Below are 22,178 nucleotides of genomic sequence, written 5' to 3'. Positions count from 1 at the left end.
GAATTTCAGTAAACATGAGTACTGAACTGTGACCTGTAGTTGGGATGCTGCTGTCGTGCGTGACATCTTTGCTCAGTGTGGTTATTTTCTGTTCCACAGATGCATCAAACATCGCAGCCGCAAGGATTTAATTTCTGTTCTTCCGCTGTTTCATCTCCACTGACCAAATCTATGTCTCTAATGTCAATTAACAAACCAGTACCAGACAGTGAGTAACGCAATTTTCCCTTATCCTTATCCATTGTCATCTGCATTATTAAGTATATTTTGCTACCTTCCCAAGACAGAATTTGCTAGTACCTGCTCTTGCTTCCCTGTAATATGTGAAATATGTTTCACTGCTGCATGAAATTGTGGGTGGAAAGGGAGAACTCATTCAGTCTAGATCCATATTTTGTTCTTCCCAGTGTATCCCTGGCATTTCTAGTTCTGTTGGGTTTCTTTTCTTTGTTTTTTTTTCTTAATTAGACTACTGGTATGAAAACTATGATTTATTGAGTTTGTTATTTTAAAAAGAAAAAAAAAATTGAATTTTGCATCCTGTCAGAGTTTCTTCCTTTGATGTTGAGGTAAATTCCACTTGTGATCTTATTTTCCTGCTTCTGGATTTTTTTGAAGTTGGTATATGGAAACTTGAGAATCCATGTCTTGTTCTCCTCGGGGGGAATTTGTTGCTATTTATTTTGAGTTAAATGTTTTGGGGCAGTTGGGTGCAATATGCTGAATTTTATTCCTGGAGAAAATAATAAAAGACGATTAGGTGAAATTTTTCAGTTTAGCTTAATCGAAGTGATAACAAGCACTTAGTTTTGTGACTTCATTGAATTGATTCTTTCATCTGAGAAAGTAATTCAGAAGGCTGCAGCTGGATGTGTTGAGGAAGGGCCATGTTACACGTTTTCATTTTATTTATTGCCAGCTAGAAACCATATTGACATTTTAGATCATGTCTGATCTCCGATCTTGTCCTCTTTATTAACACGCTTCTCCCTTGCAAAGCTGAACAAGGGAAAGGTGCTTTTAAGAAAGGCATTTTATTAATTTAGGAGCCTGCTGGGGGAAGCTCACAGAGATTGTGCTTTGTAGGAGACGTTTTTAAATTCTTCACTATCGTTATTTCATGATTAATAAGCATGTGGCCTAATGGATGTGTCCCCCAGTAACGGTAACCAAAACACGAGCAGATCTGTCACGTGAAGAGACTGGCTCTTGCTCTGCATAATGGCACACCCTCTTTCCCCCTTAGGCTAAAGGCCTTCATTTTTTTTTGGTGTGTGGTGGTGTTTTTTTTAAAGCAACCAATTTATTGGCGTTGCATCCAATTGCTAACCAAATACCATAAAAAACTCGGCTAGCTCCCAGAAAACACGCTGTCGGTGGCGGAGAGCCTCGTCTCCCTCTCCCTTGAGACTTTCCTGCAGGCCCACTGCGGGGGTTAAACAGCAGAGGATTTGTGCCTCCATCTTGGAACTGGACAACTTGCCGCTTTTCTGCTCTTCTCTGTCTTATGACCCACATTAAAAATGCCATCAAGACCTGAGCTCGTGGTAGACAGGTTTGATTATCCCATCTTCTTCTAGAGTTGGCCTAGCCACGATGGACTCGTTGAGAGAGAAGGAAAAGAGAAGATGTAGTAAACTTTCCAGAGGGGTTGTGGAAGAAAGAGCAGGGTTAGTCTTCTGCTTTGAGGCAGATGTCTGTGAGTTTTGAAAACTGAAGTTAAAAATTACTAATGCTTCTGTGAGCTTTATTTTCTCAGTAGTTAATTTGCGCCACCTCAGAAGGGCCTCGTTTTTATAGGAAGGTGGTTTCTGAAAATCGATGCATTTGAGGTGGTTGATGTGAGCATCCAAAAGGATTACTCACCTAGAAAATTTAAGTTACAGATTCTCTTCCCAACTCTGACACTTTCCTGACTTTGGAAACTTCAGTAAATCACTTCATTCTTCCTCAGTCACTTTGAAAGAGGAATGGTGTTACTTGAGTTGTGACCGTAAGTACATGTGAAGCAGCTTAGTGCCTTTTACAAGAAGGTCTTGGTGTATAAACTCCCTTGTATCACCTAGGTTTGACATTCATATTATTGCAGCAGAATACTTCAGAGCTATGCAAGAATAAATGGTTCATTTCATGGAAGTGAAATCTAGGAAAACTTTAATTCTTCATTCCACTTGCATAATTTTGTGGTAGGTGTTTCAAAAAAAGTCTGATCCCTGCAAATGTGTCTGAATGGGAGGAAAGCAACATGTTCTGCATGAAAGCTTCGAAAAAAAGCCGAATGACTAAACATATGGAGGGCTTTCTCTTATTTTTCCCGCTTATTGTCATACGTACCAAGACAGGAGTAATTTCTAAGACTGAGTTTCTAGCCCGCACTCCATCTGATGTCTCAGATGTTCCAAGAGCTGCTGTGGCCATTCACAACTGTTAATCCTTCAGAATTTTATAGAGGGAGGTCACAAGAGCTGTTGGCTGGAGTGCTCGGAAGACTGCTTTCGGCTATGGAATAGCAAATTTCCAGTGTGGAGCATTGTTATAAAGCCAGGAATTGCTATAAATAAAACCACTGAAATGGAAGTTGAATTGAACTGTGCTGGAGGAGGTGGTTCTATTTACAGTAAAGTATTATTGTTCATCTTGACTTTTAGTCTAAATAGACAGTAGACTACAGAAGAAAGAAGGCAGTGTTGCCTAGTCATGTTCTTCAGGTCTGAGACACTTGAACAACTCCTTTGAAAGGCAGTCTAAACAAAATTAATGCATGAATCTTGCTAAGAATTCTTCAGTTTAAATGCATTTCATTGGGTCCCTCTAGGATTGTTCTGCTTATGTTGGAAAAGTCACACGTAATTTTAGTCAAATCGCCTTTAGGCAGTTGGCATTTATGACTAATGGCTGAAGGAAAATTTCAGGGGAGTTTGCCTTGCACTGCTTGCATTGCGTTGGATATTCCTCGGATAATATTTTTATATTCTGAATTCAGTTTTGGGTTATGATATCAGCAATACAAAAAATTATCTTTGTATGTGGCTGGAAGGACATGTTTTATTCAGAGAGAGTAATAATTGCTACTTCTTTCTCCTGGAAGTTTAACATTGATTAAGTCCTTAGCCTCTTTTCCCTGTTGTGCAAGCAAATTGATTTATCCGTGCCATGGAATGGTTTAAAAGTGCCTGAATATACGCGCTGAAGATGTTTAATGTAGATGCTTAACGTAGGACCCTTAAGTCAGACCTGTCCCGGGGGGAGAGCTTCCCCAGCCCTGTCCCAGTCATCTTTCCCAGGGACAGACTGATGTACCGTGTGAGCGATGGGTATCCAGCAACCTGACATTGATCAGGTCATAGCTCAGAGGTTTCCACTTGTGCTTGTATGATGGGAAGGTTTGGGAAATAAAGTTCTTGGGCACCTCCATAAGAAGCTGTGTAGCAATTTCAGTTAAGAGTGGCTAACTGGCTCCTACATCTCTTTTCACACAAGATTGTACTTATAAAGAATTGTTGCAAAGCTGCTGCTATGCAAGAGCTGCTCTTAAAAATAATTTATTTTTAAACAGGAATTACAGTAAACCTTTTTAATTTGCAGATTTGCAGATGAGGGCATGAACAAATAGCAGGGATTCCTGGAAAAGCGCATAGTACTGGGAGATAAATATAACTTGACAAATTGAAATAAGCAGAAGGCAGAGCAGTAACATGTCTGGGAAAAGATGATTCTCCAACTGATAATGGGAGATTTGATGTCACAGACTGATTGCCAAGTTTGGCGCTATTTTGGTAGACATCTTCCAAGCAAGGACAGGAGAGGGTGCAGAGGGGCTTTTCTCATATTCAGGCAGTTTCTTTAAAACAAGGACTGTGAGTTTTAGAAGGCAGGAGAAGAGATGCTTGCTTTTTCTGTTTTATTTTGGAAAGAAAAAAAAAGGAAATTTAGGTGTCTTCTTTTTAAAGCTGGAAACTTTGAAGGGCATAACATTATCAAAATGTTTGGGGTTTTTTTTAGAGATAGAAGTGGCAAGAACCTCCCTAGGTAAAGTCAACACTTCAGATATAGTATCCTTTCTATACCCAGCAGCTTTGGTGTCATTTAACTGCAAAAAGCACCGTTAAACAAGTATCTTGCATTATCCTAGTTTGATTCCCTGGCAGTTATTTCAGTGAAGCAGATGCCCTTTGTCCAGAGATCCACAAAGTTGTTGGTGTTCTGTTGGGGAAGATAAGTGTTCACATGTAAGTCTTCATTAAGAGTTCTTATAAAAAGATGGCAGCACAGATAAGAAAGCCTCAAACCTCGACTGATGCATGCACTAAGACCTGCATCCTTTGGAATTTGCACGTTCTCAATTCTTTGTTTCTTGTCCCTTTTCTGAAGCCAGCTGCTTTGCAGACATTTCCTTTGCTTTGGTTTTAGTTTGCTTTGGCCGCTTTCCCCTCCTTTTTGTTATTAAATGCATTTTCAGGCATGCTCTAATGTCTGCTGTTAACCCACTTCTCAGCCCAGGGACGGACTCGACCATCGAGACGAATCTCCTTCTCCTTCAGCATCTCTCCACTCATTCCTAAGTCTAAAACTCTCTTTTCTATTGGCTCTTCTTCCAGTGATGAGGAGGAGGAGTTGGATAGTAAGTAATCGTTTTCTGTGCGTTGCAGCCATTATGGGTGGAAACTAAGGGAAATCTGGTTTTCTGCTTTAGACCTTGAAGCTTCACCTTACAAACATTGAACTAACCTTTCCATTGCATGATGGCTAACAATGTTATCTTGGGCCCGTATCTGAATGCTAGCTAATGACAGAATGAAAGGATTATAATCCAGAGAGTCTTGTATATCAGCACCATCACGTCTCATCTGGTTAGTTTTGGTCTGTATCCACGTGGCAAATGTCATCGTCTGCCACTCTGATCAGCAATATAGTTGTTATCTTTTTATTAAAACCAAAATACTGGTCTTGAGATTGTTACAGTGTGTGGAGTTAACAGAAGAGGTAGATCCTCGCTGTCCATAGGTGACAGCGAGTACCTTGCTCGGTGGAAGTAGAAGAGGAGAGAAGCCGTGATGCTAAATTCTGAAAATCTTGGTTCCAACTTCACAGTTCCCCTGCTGAACAAAAAAGCATACATTGCAGCCAAACACCTTAAATTGTCGAGGTGTTCATATCTAGGTCCTGATATTATATTCAGAATAGTTTTGTTAGGAAACAGGCGAGTGTTATATGGTAGTTTTTTCCTCCTGCAAACTCCATTGCTAAAAGGAGAAGGCAGAAATTTAATTCAAGTAATTTATACTCCTCTTTTTTTTTAAACAGGCTTATCAGAGATAATTGAAAATGCTTCTTATTTCTTAAGCATGTTTTATTAGACTGTTGAAATAAACCAGAACAGATAATTCTCTAAAGAGAAAATTCTGAGCATCTGCATTAGTTGGTTCAAATCAAAAGTTGGCAAGGAAACTAGCCCATATCCCTCGTGTCCATACTGGGGTGGGAGAAATTACTTTCCAGTCCACCAGATTTTGGTTGCTTCCCGAATTTAAAAATATCTCTGCACCATCCATGTTGTAGGTATCTAAATTCTCCTCTTTTCCATTCCCAGTCTTCACTGTGGGTTTGTCCCTTCCTACAAGAAAGTCCTGTGCTCTTCCCAGGTGTGATACTACCCACTTCTGTATTTAAGCTCCTTCCCCTTTGCTCTCTCCTTCTCTTCTGCCTTTAGCAAAACTCACAATTCGTGTTCCCCACAAAGTGAGCTGCAAAGATGCAGCTGTGCATGGACGTCATGCTCCCATGGTAAAAACTACTCTTAGCTGAACTTCTTGGTGGATTTGGTTTTTCAGTTGGGTTTTTTGTTTGGTTTGTTTGTTTTGGTTTTATAATTCTTTTTGTTTGTCTTGTTTTAAGAATCCAACCAGTTAAGTAATTCCCAATAATCAGGATAGGATATAGCAATTGGGGGGGGTATTTCTGTTAGCCAGTATTTCTCTTCTCTCCCTCAGTAGTGTTGCTGTTACCAATGAGCTTTTAAAGTCATGTTGGATATTGTCTCAAAGAAAGATGTTGCTTTCTTTACATGTGTTTTATTCCTTCATATTTGAGGGTACTGTGGTGGCTTTATATGAAGGTTGGTTTAGCCACAGCTATTCACAAGACTGCTTTGGCAATGGGCATTTTTCATACAGTAATCCCAGACCAGTTTGTTTATTTTTTCCCATCTTCACGGTTCATTTCTCATGAGAGGATGGATGTGTTAGCATTGAGATTGCACTTGCATTTCAGTTACCATTCCTTGACATCTCCATGCCTCTTTTTCTCTAGAGTATGGAGAATTAGTTGCAGTTTGTTCGATATCATGTATTTAAGATGTGGATTTCAGATGGCTGGATGAGCCAGTCTGTGCATTTTAGAAAATTATTATGAAGCCTTTGGATTTCTTGACCCACAGAAGTTTAATTACTGCCAGTATTAAGGAGTTGCCAGCTGATTTCTTTTGCTTGCAATATCCTAGTCTAGTCACTGCTGTCTGCATAATGGACCTTGATGAATTATTTCAAGTGCAGCTACCATACGAAATAATTTTGGTGGGTGATGCTTAAAAGGTGTTCAGTTAAATACACCAAAATCTGGCTGCTAGCCCAGATTCATTGGACATAGATAGCAGTCCTGGCCTTTGAACAAAAATAATTTCTTTTGTGGGCTGTGAAATCAGTTTTAGCGTTTCAGTTCAGGAAACACAAAAATTGTGGAAATAAACGTTCTTTGCTCCCTTCTACTCAAAAAAAAAAAAAAAAACCAAAAACCAAAAAACCCTGAAGGTGAGAAAATGTGTACTTTTCTGTGCTCATCTTCTTGGGCTTTATGGCTTGCAGCAGAATGTCAATCATATGATGTTATATTGTAAACTAAAACATGAAATCATAAACAGGCTTTCACCTTGATTTTTGTCTGGATCCATTTGCCAGCTAGTGTCAAGAATCTTCTTTTTTTAAGATAAAACACTATTGCAGTAAAAGATAAATAATACGTAATTCAAGTTCCCATGCAATGTACTTTCTCAAGGTGCTGAAAAACAGTTACAAATACGAAATTATTACAGCTCTCGATTCAGCATTCATTCGTATTTCTTACGTTAACTGCAAAGAAACAAAAAGGTTTGTGCAATACTTAAATCCAGTCGAACTGATGAATCTATTAAAGAAAGGAAAGACTAAGGAGGCTTAACCCATGCTGACAGCAAACTAGAGCTGAAATCTGAACCAGAGTCCCTGGAGTGTTAACCAAGGAGTTTGGGAGTCTGTAAATTACTTGTATGATCTTAGTAGGCGCTTAGGTGGTAGGTATTATACAAAAACCAAGCACAGTCAGGAAATTGAGTAGTAGACTTCGTTTGATATATGTTACAGTATTACTAACTTTGATGTATTTGGGATAGATCATTAATTAGATGAAAGCATTTGTGAGGGAGAGATCTCCAAGCAGGGATTAGGTAATGGGGTATGCCTGTATTTTAGTTTCTCAGTCTGAAGAAATGATATTTCTGTCTCAGGCTGTGTTGACACTTGAATCAGTGGTTAGGAAAATGTGTATTTTAGAATCATAAGGCATAATATTGTATGCACAGTTTTTCCTAATGCACTTACTGCTTTTGGCTAGAGGACCATCTTTGCCTCTGATGTCAAGTGGCTCATTTGCTTTCACTCTTAGCTTTAATATGTTGACAGAATTTGAAGCCAAAGTACTGTTTTTCTTATAATGTATATGCAGAAGCCTAATAAACTGATCAGTCACGCTGCTTCTTGAACTTCAAATAGGATTGCAAACAGTGCTTGTAGTGAGGGTTTTTTTGGAGTCCTGACAAGCCCAGTTACTCTGGAGAGAGCCCCCTCTCCTCTGGATCATTTCATTCTGATTTTTCAGTATTCTTTGATGGTTCTGGTAAATGGTATCAGCTACCTAATCTGCTCCAAATGCATTGTGCAGGCAGGTTTCTTGCGGTATAAAGAGAATTTGTGTCATTGGCAGGGCTTCAGCTTCGTGTCAAAAGTCAGACTTTCCTCAAGCACACTGTTGTGTGACTAACCCCTAGGCGCTGGTAATGTTTTGTGGAAAACAGCATAAGGCTTCCCTTGTTTCCGTTCCCTTTATGAAGTGCTTCAGGATTTTGATGGGAAAATGAACTATAGTTTTATCAAGCAGAAACGTTTTATACATGAAACCCGGATGTGTTGTACAATAGATTCTTTCTAGTGGCGTATAAATAAAAGCGTTGTGGCAGAATGATTCTTATTTATATCTGTTGTTACTGAATTGGCTGTTCTGATTCAGATACCCTGATTTATCACCACATTTAACAGATGTACATCCTTTGCTTAATAGCTGAAGAACCATAAAAATACTAAGCAGGCTTTCACCTCAGCATCTAATTTGAGAGCACCTAAGGATACAGGGAACAGGCTTTACCCTGAGCACATGGAATCTGTTCTAAACGCTCACTTCTGGAAAACATTTCCCCTTCCTCTTGAACTGTCCAAATATGCAAACTATGTTTTTAAAATCAATGGGCTAAGATCACAGTCTAACATGTCATCCCCCCACCCCTCCGATCTTTTCCAGATACGCAGGTGTTCGTCGGCCCTCCGGGTTCCTCAGTTCAGAGGTACAGTATTCTGGGGGTACCATGTCTCTTCTGGTGGGATTCCTGCAGTGGGCTCTGGTTGGGACATCCAAAAGCCTTCCTGGCACCAGTGCGCTTCAGCTGAAATTGCAAGTGTCAGGCTTGTGAAAATCAGTCCTGTACATCTAAAGGCTGAAGAATATTTTAGATCATAGCATACGAACGTCTTTTCTAGGTCTTATCTCTAAGAAGGTTTTGTGTTTATTCATAGATAGTATTATATCAGATTATCTATTATTGAACAATTTTAGATTACCCTGAGTTATATTTTATGCTAGAAGAAGTAGTTGTTCCTCTCTTTGGTTAATTCTGTCTATATTTCTATAACGAAGGCCAGACCAATCATGTTTTTGTATGTTACTTTTCACCCTTGCAAGCTGTAGAGAGGAGATAACCTTTCTGGTGGGTGCTAGCTTTAAAAGCGCTTCCCTGGAGGAAGGATGAAGGAGCTGGGTGTCTGGTCTCTGTGTCACTCCCAATAGCTTCAGCTTTATTTTGTGACTGGGAGGTTCTTCACCTCTGCTCGCTGCTGGTTTCTCCTCCTTGATTTCATTTGTCTTTCTGTTGTTCTGCTTTTGGTTTGCATTGTACTTCCTATTGACAGACTTTGTCCTTTTCTTTAATTCAGTAATAATTTCCTCTGTAATTTCTTGTTCTTCCATAGAAGCCGAAGAAGTCATAAGCTTCTGCATGTAAAGACTGGCAGAAAATACCTGGTGTCCCCGAAACGCCTAAATCAATACAAATAACTATTGCTTTTTATTACTTAGTATTGGTATTCTCATTTCTCAGGGGAGGCTTTGCAGACAGTGTGGTTTCCGTTAAAGACACTCACTGCCTTTTCAGAGTTCATTAGATGCCTTTCTCTGGAAGGAGATCTCTTTTTAAAGGATGAATGCATGTCTCATCCCTTTCTGTCCGCTCCACATCTGAAATATTGATGATTAAATGCCAAAACTGACTGTGTATCTGCAATATTGGCCATGCTGCAAGCTGGTTAGTAGTTATTTGGCCACGGGAGCAGCAGAGGGTGCTATGGCCTGGTTTGAGAATGGAAATTGCTTAAAAACAGATAAAATGATTCCTTGAAACATATGACAAACTACTGGATCGGCATTTTGTCTTCACTTTGCCTTCTATGGTATAACACCATAAAGTAATCCGTGACTATTGGATGGTAAATGCATTTGGTCTTTAAAAAGAATCTATCCATTTAATAGATGCTTTAGGAGGAAAAAAAAATAAAAGCAATTTCTCTGTTTTTTGATTTTAGCATATCTGAAGAGAGCAGCAGTGTCCACACTAGTAAAGGTGGAACGAAAGTCAGTCGCACCTTCAGCTACCTCAGGAATAAAATGTCCAGCAGCAAGAAGAGCAAAGTAAGTGCTTCTTGTGATTTGCAGAGCTGTGAAATACCCATAGGTAGCAGAGATGAATTTTGTATTTCAGTGTGTTTCCGTAGGGTGGTATTTATGTCTTTGACTTTCTTTGCTTTTTTATTCCTTTCTTCCTTTTGCGAGGGGAGGATTGTCTGTGGGGTAATAGGGAATAGCAACATTGGAAATTTTAGCGCCCCAAAATTTAAATGCATCTGAGGTGAGGTTTCCTGTGCAATGTTTTTGCCTCTCTTCCCCACAGAACAAAGCTTTGTTTATTGTGGAGAGTAGGTTGTGCTCCGGCATGTAGTGATTGATGGGTCTAATTTTTACAGAACCTGAGAGGTGTTTAATAAAATGAGGACAGGAGCTGTAAGAAGGGACTGCCTGCCGAAGGCTGTATTGTGTTTTCCTTTTATTTTTACCTTTGCCGCAAGTTCCTGTGCACTGCTGGAGAAGTTACTCAAACCGTGACCTTTAGTGATGGCCAATGTTTATGTTTTCCCCTTTTTTCGGTCCTTGAAACGCTGGGATTTAAGTTGCTGAAGGTTAAGCGCTGCTCAGCACAGCTGAATTTCCTGGGAACAGCACTGGTTACAGAAATAATTACATTAATGCGAAATACTTCACGCAAACAGGCTGTTGTTGCCTTGGATTGTCCCCTGAAGATTAATATATCTTTGGAGTTTTTTTGGCTTGGTTGGATTTTTTTACTTGAATCTCACCTCGATTTATCATGTCTGACAGAAGCTAAGAGCACCTTACCTCACAGTGGGCAATGTATATAATATAGTTAGATGATGCGTAGCTAATATGTTGGTCAATATTACTGGAATGCCCCTGAGACACTTAATTACATATTCTGATGAGTGTCTAAATAACAAACGGGGGAAAAAACCTGGCATAATGAGTATTGTGCCTATTGCAGAATAAGGCTGGGCTGAAGCACACGAGTCACGTTTCATCTGCACAAGCAGACCTGATTTTAGCCGTTCCCAACATAAGCACTTGATGTTTCAGCCTGCACGTTGCTCTAATGTAGCTGGGTTCGTGCTGTAATGGCACAACACACATTTTGATACACATTTTTTGAAGATTGCATCACCTTTGCAACGTGGTACCAGCTGCAGTGAGATCAGTCATCCCTAACGCACAGTTCCTCATCATGGATCTGCCTTTATAGATGCAACCTGCAGGTACCAGAGGCTCAGAGCTGCTGCGGAGCAGCTTTAAGATAATGCTTTTCCCTGCTACAAAGTACAGTGTGGAAAAAAAAAAATCCATTTACTAGCAAGAAGTGGAGCATGTTGCACAGCCTGTGAAAAAGACTGGAAACTCGTTAACTTGTTCTTGTACTTTGGGTGTATAATCTCTAAGCAAGATCTGGATGTGTTACAGGAGATCTGGTTGGGATCTTTGAGGTATTTGCTCTGCCTTTGTTAAATAGGTGCAGTCTGATTTCAGTAATTTCATGATTGTGTCTGAAACTGTCAATAAAGAATTGCTGAAAAATCTCAACAATAATCAACACTACAAAAATTGCAGCTTTTAGTAGTTCTGATATTTTTACTAACTGAAAAGCTGTAATATCATTCAAATTACAATTTCTTCTCTGCTTGCAGTGGAATGTTTGCATTATATATGTTTTTAGAGCTTCAGCTGTATATTTAAATAATTTGACCAAAAAATTCTTGGGAACACTGATTTCTCAGAAGCATTACGGCCAATGAAAACCTGTAAGAGTTAAAAAGAAGAACAACAAACCTTGAAAAAAGGAAGTTGAACAGGAAGAGTTGATTGCTGCTGCTGTCTGGGCTGTCAGGAGGGAGAGAGGCTTCAACTTCTTTCTAATTAGGTTTTACTTTTCTCCAGACCTTCAGAAATGCACTGTTTTCTAAGATGAACTGTAAAATAATGCACATCTGAGCCTCCTAATGGCAACAACTCTTTAAAAATGGTGTAAATGGTTATGTAAAAAAACCCCTAAAACTGGAGGGGATGCTGATAGAAGTTTGTGAATTTACCCATGTCTGGCACGTACTTTGTGCTATTCAGGGATTAATCAGCGAATCTCTTGAAATCAATAGCATGCACTGATTCATGGTTGTGAAGTCTAAAACATCCTTACATCTCTGTCAGTTAGAAATAAAAATACTAATTTTCTTCATTTTGGTAAAGAGTTTCTGGGAAATGACGACAGAAAAATTAGCATGAGTAATTTCTCCTTTTCCTTGACTTGCGCAGTTATTAGGCAGTGCTACACCACCAACAGCGTTTGGGTGTATATAGTCAGAGTTGTAAGTGTTTGAAAAGAGTAGGAGACAGGGAATATTTGTGACCTGTAGAGCAGGAGGAGCTCAAACACGTTAAACTTTTCTGTTTGGGAAATCTTCTGCAGCACTTTGTTTACTGAAGTACTACATAGCAACACTGAGGTATGTTAAAATGCACTTTTTCTATATCCCAAACATCACAGAGGGTTTGATTTACCACCCTCTGCCTTTTCAATGGCTGGTCTCATATTATCTTGTGACTTCTGAAATATTAATCCCATCCTTTCCTGCCTGTATTTTTTTTTTTAGTTGGCTTTTTTCTTTTTTTTTTTTTTTTTTTTTTTAAAGCAGTGAAAGCTAGGGTAGAGCAAGATGAAAGCAGTAGCAAAGTAACAAAAATCATCTTCAAGGAAGTTAGCAGCAATCTTTTTGCCCTCCCCCTTTTGCTCAACTCTCTGACTGCCGTACCCCCCAGCCAGCCGTGCTAGCAGCTCTTGGCCGTCGCGATGGGCTGATGCTGGTGGGGAGCAGCTCTCCTGCCCCTGGGCAAAGGATGTCAATAAAATGGAACACATTTGCTGAAGTACCTCAAATAACAGTGAAGCTAGTGGGACTAAAGCATTGGGAGGTAAGAGCTTCATGGTTATTTCAGAGCCGGATCTGCTGCAGCGCACGGTCTGTTATCTTGGGCCCTGCGACCGAGTTGCGGTACCCCTCGTGTCTGTTGGTGCGCGTCGGTGCAGGTTCAGCCGTGAAGCCGTGCTTCAAGTCACACTGGCAGCTCCAATAGTGCAGGAAAATGGTTTGGTTTTTTTTTTTTTTTTTACAATCCTTTTGTTAAAAAAACTTCCAGTAACTGTCACAGAAAAAAAAAATATCTCGTTTTGAGATCTTCAGTGGTATGGCTGGCATCCCGTGTATGAAGCTTGCTGTTTCCTCCTTGAAAGCGGTTCACCAGTTTCCTGTTTTCCCTGGGGTCGTTCAGCTTTAATTAAAATGTTTTATACAATGATTTTATGAAGACAGGGTGTTACTCCAGACTCTAGAATTACTGGGCTTTGCAGTAAATATGAGGTACGTGAATCTCCTTTCAGCATTTTAAGCGAGAGTTGCAAGATCTGCCTTGAGCATAGGGTGATCTTTTCTCCTGGAGCTTCACAAGTCTTGGCAATGGAGCAAAACTTCAGGTGTCAACTTGGTACCATCGACCAAGGACTAAACTGCAGAGTTTTAGTTCTTGAATCCTGCCAGGCTGGACATGGTTAAAGGTGGGCAGGTCAGCAGATGGAGGAGGAGGGGGCTGTGGAGGTTCACCTGGGGTGGTGATGTGCAGACTCTTCCTGGCAGGTTTTCTGCTTCAGACAGGATTATTCCATGTGATAATGCTTCTGGTTTTGCTTGTTTGCAGAACAAAATAGTGTTTGGGGCCAGTAAATCGACTTTCTGTTTATGAGGCTTTGCAGTGAGAGACTCGACGCTGGCATTTTGCCTGGGGTGTGTTGGGAGAGGGGAGACCTTAGGCTGAGTTACTAATTATTTGAGTGTGTCATCAAAGGCTCAGAATTTTCCCTCTGACTGCAGAGCCCAATACCTCTTTTAACTGTTTCATGGTGGTTGTTCGCATGGGCTGCTCTGCTCTGTGACAATATTTAGCAACAGGCATGTGGCATATAAACAACAAAATGCAGAGATAAGCTTACAGAAGCCTTAACCAATTTCTCGTTAAGCTTCCCTTTCAGGTGCTGTAAAATCTGCTGTAACAGTTAAAATGCAGATCTGGAGCTAAATTGTATGGTAAACATTTTCTAGAGTGGTACATAGAAAGACAAGGAGGTGCTATAATTCAAATTTGGAATTTTTCTGTGGAGTTTCCTTTAAAAATTGTTTGGGAGAATTCCAAATCCACAAAAGGCTGCAGGGAAAAATGTTTCAAACTTTTAGTATTTAGCATTTTCTATCCCAGGTAGCAATAGAAAGATAAGCAAAAAATACTAAAAGTTGGAGGAGCTGGCTGTGCTTGTCATCTTTCCAAAGCTGAGTAGCCCATTTCCCCAAAAAGCTTCTCATAGTTAGTTGGGGGTTTATGAAACTGTTGAAAAAATTGCTAGTCAGAAGGAAAACGGAGGTGGAAATATTCTGGCAGTGATGCTGTACAGGCACTGAGGAAGAGCTTGTGTTCTCCATTGAAAATGCAGTTGCAAAGCATGAGTCTTATGGGTTGGTCTTAAAACTCAACTGTGCTGACAGTTTGATACACATTACACGTGGTGTTTATATTTTAATTTATTCAAAGTGCTGAAGAGATTGATGAGAGCCCAGAAGAAGAAGAGGTAAGTCATTAAACCAAGCAAATATAAAACAAAGGTGGAAGAAAATAGTTGCCTTCAGAACAGACTCAATTTGGTCTCTGCTGGTGCACTACCTGTGCAGAAGGCTGTGTGAGCCAATAGTACGTTAATCCACATCCATGGGGGCTGTAAGCTGATTTTTTTAACAGAGCTGTGCAGACACATGACTATTGTTAAGGTGTGCACCGATCGATATCGTCGTAGTGCCAAAGGCAAACACGGAAGAATTTGTAACTAGAGAATAGACTTCTGCGAAGTAACGAGGCATTTACTCATTTTTTCTCGGCAGGAAAAAGAGAAAGATAAAGAGAAGACTAAAGAGAAGGACAAAGATTCCAAGGAGAAGGAAAAAGATAAGAAGCTGTTAAACGGACATCTCTTCACTGCAACTTCTGTTGTAGCCCAAGCAACCTGTTACCACTGTATGAAACCTTTCAATAAGGATTCGTACTACTGTGCAAGTAAGTTGGGTTTTCCCCCCCCCGCCCCTCCTTTCATTTTTCATTAAATCTGACAGGAGAAATGCAAACCTTACGCTTTATTTTCCTCTTGCTTAAAGATGTGAGGTGGGAGGGAGATTTTGGAGATAGTGATTTATGGAGCAGCGTGTTGCCTTATGGAAGCTGGACTGAAATGTGTCGTGGCTGGAAGGAGGTGTCCTGCAACCTCCTTCCTAGCCTGTGCTTGGACATTGCAGCATCCCATGGGGTTTTCTGCCCATGCTTGTTAGGATGTGTCAGTCAGCTGGAGGACTTTGGTTATTTCAGCTGTATGTTACAGCTTGGGGCTGAGGTGCTTTGTTAAGATGGATGGAGATCAGGGAAAGCCAGCTTGGATCGTGGCTTTTATTTCTTTTTATGTCCCACCCACCTGTAGTATCTTGCTTTAGTTCTCTGAAACACCGCTTTGGTGAGCCCTCGGTGAGAACAGCATGATACAAAAAAGAAATGCTAACCCTTTTCTCCCTTTATGAAATTGCATCACAGGTCAAATGGCAACTACCTGTATGCGTGTGAAGTATGTGCAGTACAATGCAGGCAGGAACGGAACCGCAGCAGAGGGTTTCTGTGAGATTGGTTATTTTGTTCTCTTTTCTTATCAGATGGTTTCTCATGCCTGTGGCTCAGTAAGGTCAGCAGTTTGTGTGGTCAAGACCAGAATGGCTGCTGGTTTATGCAGTGACCCAAAGCTAGAGAATATGCAGACGAAATGTCTTTTTCCCACTGCGGCTCAGGACCCTCCCTTCTTCACGATTAGTAATATTGTTTTTCTCCACTAGCCTAGAGATGAGTTGAAGCTTGTATGGGAATTGCTCCCAGGCTGGAGCAGGAGGCTCTGTCTCTGTTCTGGTAGATGAGCAGTGTATAAAACATTGCCGGTGAGCCAGGGGAAGGAGCACCCAACTGAATCCCGAATGGCAGTTTTGAGTTTCCTGGAAGAGAAGAGATTTCAGTGAAGTCGTTTGCATGACAGACGCTCTGTCAGCCTGATGGGAAATGGAAAACATCAACAATTATAAGCTTTCCCCACTTGACTTTCTTAACAGCTTCTGAAGCCAGTTAGAAAATCAAATATATCTTGATTTAAGTCTCTACATCCTAATGAGTTAAAATAATCCAATAATGTCATATGGTTTTTGCGTCGACGTTCTTTCCGTATTTTTCAAGGTACAACAGAAAATTATTGTAAGTTTTCTGCATTGGCCAGAAAATGAATGCCACAAGGAAGGTTTGGTCAGGGCCCAGGTTGTAAGTTCACATCGGAGAGCGGTCCTTTCTCCCATCTCATCTTAAAATCAGCTATCAAAAGCCTTGGAAATTACTGATAACCAGCAGCAGTGGCTCTGTTCCTCCTGTGCTGTTGTAGACGACTTTTTTCCTACAGAAGTGGCAGTGCTTCACTGCTGCCATCACTGCTCTGTCTCGCCTATGGATGACTTTATCTTAATGCCTTTTAATGTGCTGGATCATTTTAAATCAATGCCTGAACTTTTCAATGATGCCCCCAGTTTCCTGAAACAGCTAGTCAGTGCTGAAAGATTTAGCATGCTCTAAAACAAATGGGCAAGTAAAAAAATCCTAGTGTTTACTAGTGGTCTGCCTGGTCTTTTTTATTTTTTATGATCAGTGATGGAGAAAAGAAGCTTCTTGGGGTTTTAATTATTAGTGATGTAGAGGAGTCAGAGTAACTTGCTGCCTGGTGAAGAGTTGAATTGGAGGAATAAAGTCACTGAAACCAGATTTTTCGATCTCAAAAATCAAAACGCTCTAGTGCTAGATGGTACATACTAAAGAGCTGTCTTGGGGCTTTCAAAGCTTGAGTGTGAATTTCATGGTTCTGAATTGTCTCACTGCCTCTTTTCACGCACCGGAAGCAGGCTCAGTTCTCTTCGTTGTTTGATCTGAAAAATGATACTGCTTGTGGGTTTTTGCAAGAGCATGCAGGTTTGTTTCTTCATTCTCACAGAATTTGCACAGGAAATAGTGAGACATCAACAGAATACCAACACCCGATGGCGTTAACCTTACCTCTCTCAGAATATCAGAATTATTACTGGCTTTTATTAAGTAGGCCCAAATGTAAGAAATTTTAGGAATGTGAGCTTATTTTGTCATTCTGGGCATGGAATTTTTTCCTTTCATATTTCTTCTAGAAATAATTCAGAACTGTATGCTTACATATGTACACTTAAAATATGATTCATGATCTGTGTGAATGTGTGTTTTCATGAGTGGAAATAACAGGTTTTCTCTAAGCTGCTGAATCTCATCTGAGAGGATTTGAGTTGTGATCTTTCATGGAATCATTTAGGTTGGAAAAGACCTTTAAGATCATCAAGTCAAACCGCTAGCCTCTGTCTGAAGAGTTAACACTCCAATCCCAATTATCAATTATTATGAAAAAAGCAGTTTTAATCATCGTTGAAAACTTCGATTCCCAGAAATCTGCTGGCAGACATCATGGGCAGACTCAAGATATTCCAAAAAAGAATATGGAGCAAAAGAATATATGCTTTTGCTCCAGCATATATGCAGTAAAGGGTGGTGTTAAGGAATGATGCTCTTTGCACTGGTAAATGTTGTAGTTTTGGACCAAAACAGTGGCTTCAGTCTAGTTTTCAGCAGGAAGTCCAAACCTCATGGACACCATCACCTGGCAGATGCTCCTGTTACTTTTTTTGATAATTCTGTAGTACAGTAGCATTTGGTTCCTGTACTGACAGGTCCGAGTTTATATAAATGAATTTCCATGTCCTTTTCCTGTCTTTTGAATCCTATAATCCTCGTCTTGATAAGAACAGTATTTGTGTTTTCAGAGAAAATATAATTGGCCCTACAATTGGTTTCTGTCTCCTACATCTGCTTTCCAGGTTACTTTTTCTCTCAGAGGAATGACTCCATCTCTTTTTTTCTTTTTTCTTTTTTTTTTTCTAAGACCTATTAGGACCCTGGTGACTCAACCTTGCATTGATTTTTAAACAGAATTTCCTGTTAAATTCCATGAGGCAATCTTGTTAACAAACAAAGGGCTAATTATCCAGGAAAGCAGCCTGTTTCTCAGTATCTGTAGCTACTCATGTAAACCACAATGATGCCTGAAAGTTGTAATTCTCAGCTGTGCAAGATAACAGTTCAGATGACAAACGGCAAAAACTGACCTGTGGGTTTTTGTTTAATTGGTTGTTGTTTTTTTTTTTTACTTTTGACAGACTGCAATGCAATTGTTCACAAAGGCTGTAAGGAGAGTTTTGCTTCTTGTGCAAAGGTCAAAATGAAGGTAAGAGATTTCATCTACTCTTCTGAATAAACAAAAAAGTTTAAACAATTTAGCATGCAGATATATAATATCTTCTACCGTACATCCCAAAGTTTTCAGCTTGTTGGAAAGTACTTCAGCCCCTGTGAATAATTTCTCTCTGGGCTCTCCTGAAATTCCCCAGAACCACATGTCAATACAGTAGTTGTCCCTGAGACTCCGCGAAAGCTCTGGGTCAGCGCCACGGGGTGTTTGTTGGCAGCAAATTCCGTGCGTTGTTCCCTGCAGTACACAGGGACCTCATGGTGAGATGGTCTGTCCTATGCTTCAATTAAAAAAAAAAAACACTTCACTTGCAAAATTCAGGGGTGTCCAGCACCCTTAAATGCCATATCTCTTAATTCTCCAATGCTGCATCCTGTAATGCAGCACCACGCGTATATAATGCATAATGAAAACTATTAAATACGTGTGTTTTTTATATGAGGAATGCGCAGAATTTGTGCTTGCCCCAAATGTGAGGAACGGCTTCTGCAGTATGGTTCTCCAAGCTAGTTAATGTTTATACAATTTATGATTCTCAGTTCTCTTCAGTATTGTCAGCACTTTCTGTTCTCATTTTCCTATTTGCTGCACAGTTCTCCATCTGTTATTTTGCACATTTCATTGATGGCAACTGGGGGGGAAGCATGTGTGTGTTCATACATATATATGTGTGTGTGTGTATATATATATATAAAAAAAAAAATGCATATAGCCAACAACTGATCTGTTCTAAGAAGATTCAGAAAAAACATAGCTTTTTTATTCCAGTTATGTGTCACAGCCTGATGGGAGAAGGGAGGAAGAAATTACAGTGAATTTCATTTTTCTTTCAGCCACAGAGAGGGATGCTGCAGGCCCATGATACCTCTTCATTACCCACAGTAACCATGAGAAACAAAAGTAAGAAAATTTTCCTTTCCCTCTGCTTTGGTGGTGGTCCGTATCTGCTGTTCTTAACTGTTCTGACAACTAATATTCGATATTATGAAGGATAGGCATTCATCAAAGCAGGGATGAGAGCATCTTCTGTGCATGATAAGCAATGTTTGGGATTTCGGAAGCTGTGCTGAAGTTGCACAGAGTTCATCCACTTCTGCAGCGTCCATGTAGCTTTAAGCAAATGTAAAGTCAGATTCAGAATTAACTACTTGACTGTAGCTTGCTGAAGGCCTACAGCTGATAAGTCCACAAAATCTGGAAGATGCAGCCTATGTCCACGGGTGTCTGACATTGGAAAGAATCCAACTATGAGTATTTTGTTAACAGAAATTAAGATTACAAGTGGAGAGGATGCTTGTTCAAAATACATTTTTTTCTTTTAATTAAATAGTCTTATGCTTTGAGGTAGTAAAAGCAGAAAGTTTGATTTTGAATGACAGACTTTTCCTGGTTGCACTGAGATACACGCTGTACTGCGGAGCTACCCAGTGTGACCGAGGGCAAAGAGTAAGAGTGAAGTAGCCCACATGGGTTTTGTAGTGCCATGATTTGATAAGCTTATTTAGTGATAGCTTGGAGATCACTATATGGAACCACACTGTATGATACAGATGTACTCACTGTGGTATTTCTCGCGAAATTCAGAGGTATCGCTCCAGAAAATAGACATGCATCTAAAGAAGGGAAAATCTGGAATTAATATGAAAAGATTAGTTAAAAGTATGTGACAGTATAATGAATACGGATTAGCATTTCTCTGTTATATGTACTAATAGAGAAACCTATCTCAAAAAGTTCGACCGGAAGCAGGAAGATACATATAATTATAGGCCTAGGGAAATGAAAAAGCAACATAGTAGATTGCTACATGTGATTATTTATCAAATAAAATTAAATTCAGTTCCGCAAGTGTATGTTTCTGGACTTGCAGATCCCACCCAGATCTTTTAAGTGCAGTGCAATGCAGTCAGTTCTGCACAGGGGTCGATGCTCTTCCCTTTGTACGGCTGTTTGTAACAACTGAGATATCCTGGTGATGACTCTAGAAAGAAAAGGAAGTGAATTTTAGAGCCTGGCTTCTTTAAATCATCATTGCCACAGTTAAGAATGTGATTGCGTGAGCTGACTTTTCTCTGACACTTCCCTTCCAGGTTCACAACCAAAGGAGCGCCCTCGCTCTGCAATACTTGCTCCTGATGAAAACACCATAACCTCAATATTCAATAACAGGAGATCACAACAGACTACGGCACTTTCAAAAAGTGTCTCAATACAGAACATTGCAGGGTAAGGTTTCTCCCTGCGCGCATGAGTGTGTGTGTATCATCTGACGTTGCGAGCATAGAGCAGTTCAGATCTCATTAAAAATAAATTCATATACTATGATTTGTGTTAAAGGTACAAAAGAGAATCACAAAACCAGAAATACCCTTATTATATATGATACCATCAGTTGTCTTCTGCACAATCAGATTGTCTGGGTTAGTTTAGTTATGGCATGAGTTCAGAGGCATCTGAGTTGGCCTGCTTATATTCAAGGCCACTTCACAGAGATGCTCTGGGCTCCAGGAGGAAATTCCCTTGCCTTGGGCTGGGTACTGTGCAAGCACACATCTGCGGCTCAGATATAGTATTAACTTTTGTGTCCATAACAATAGGGTGGAGGAACAGAGCTGCAGTCCTCGTGGTGTTTCAGTACTGCTTTGTACATAATTAATTCCAAAAAAATCATAGAAGAAAATCTAATTTATAGTTCCTACATTACGTGCGTATCAAGCAGTTCTACACGCAGGGCAATAGCATGGACTGGCATGTTCTGGACAGTTTATATGCCCTGGCTATTCATGGTGAAATTTATTTCAGTCCATTTTTCTGATCTTTCTCAGAGCTAGTGATAAAGATAGCCTTTTGTGTTGCATTTTTGCACTGCTTGCAGCAAGGACAATAAGGATGGGAAATTTTTGTAAAACGAAAAGGAGTTATCCAAACCATAGAACCTCAGGAGTGATTCTTTATAGCAGAAGCACTGTCACTCAGAACTGTAGATCTTACAACTTGTTGAGCCTCAATGGGTAGTTAGAAAACAATTAATAAAAATACATTTCTGTACATAACTGTGCGATGCTTGCTTTGGTTTTCAGTTCATATTTAAAATGCATTTCTTCTGTGTATTTGAAAGTAAGTTTGGCTGGTTTTTTATGTCATAAATGATATTCTGTGTTCTGTTTTTCTGCAGAGTTGGGAACGATGACAGCTTATTACACACTTGGAAATTCCTGTCGCAGTCAACAGACTCCTTACATAAAATCAGCCGGGTGAATGAATCCATGGAGTCACTGGTTGATGAAGGTAAGAGCTCCCCATGGCATTTATAGTAATAGGAAGGTCTCAGCGCTGCTTTCCAGAGATAGAAAATCCATTTTGGCATTTCAGCAAGTGTTTTCCTTTCTAATGGACAATTAAAGTGCTTTTACTTTAATCTTAGAATATTAGTATGATACACTAAAACAAAGCCCCACATAGTAATTTCTTTAGCTTGCTGAATTGTGGGAAAGCATTTAGAAGGTTTCAGTTACAGTTGAGTTACTTGGAATTTAGCTCAGGAACAAACATTTCCTCTTTCATTCTGCACCTCTGGCCCATTCATACAGCCACAGGTTTTGCACTCTCTTGCCTTTTTCATGCTGATGTCTTGCATTTTTTATTTTTCCTAGAGTGGGAAAGAAAGAAATGTATTGTTTAGTTTTGTGAGTTTGAAAGTGCAGTCAGTTAAATT

At 39.9% G+C, this 22,178-nt stretch overlaps 1 protein-coding gene across 5 annotated transcripts in view; it reads left to right on the top strand.

Moving 5' to 3' along the window:
- AKAP13 (A-kinase anchoring protein 13) overlaps positions 1–22,178 on the top strand; it is a 100,779-nt gene that overhangs the window by 57,061 nt on the left and 21,540 nt on the right. For all 5 annotated transcript variants that reach the window (XM_054836426.1, XM_054836430.1, XM_054836427.1 and 2 more), the window contains 8 exons: positions 100–208; positions 8,605–8,647; positions 9,939–10,044; positions 14,952–15,123; positions 18,372–18,439; positions 19,297–19,363; positions 20,554–20,689; positions 21,639–21,751. In XM_054836426.1, coding sequence (XP_054692401.1) covers positions 100–208; positions 8,605–8,647; positions 9,939–10,044; positions 14,952–15,123; positions 18,372–18,439; positions 19,297–19,363; positions 20,554–20,689; positions 21,639–21,751 — 814 coding nt within the window. The remainder of the gene's footprint in view (positions 1–99; positions 209–8,604; positions 8,648–9,938; positions 10,045–14,951; positions 15,124–18,371; positions 18,440–19,296; positions 19,364–20,553; positions 20,690–21,638; positions 21,752–22,178) is intronic.

This window comes from Grus americana, chromosome 10 (genome assembly GCF_028858705.1).
Source record: "Grus americana isolate bGruAme1 chromosome 10, bGruAme1.mat, whole genome shotgun sequence".
Classification (NCBI taxonomy): Eukaryota; Metazoa; Chordata; class Aves; order Gruiformes; family Gruidae; genus Grus; species Grus americana.
This window is presented reverse-complemented; position numbering and strand designations above follow the sequence as displayed.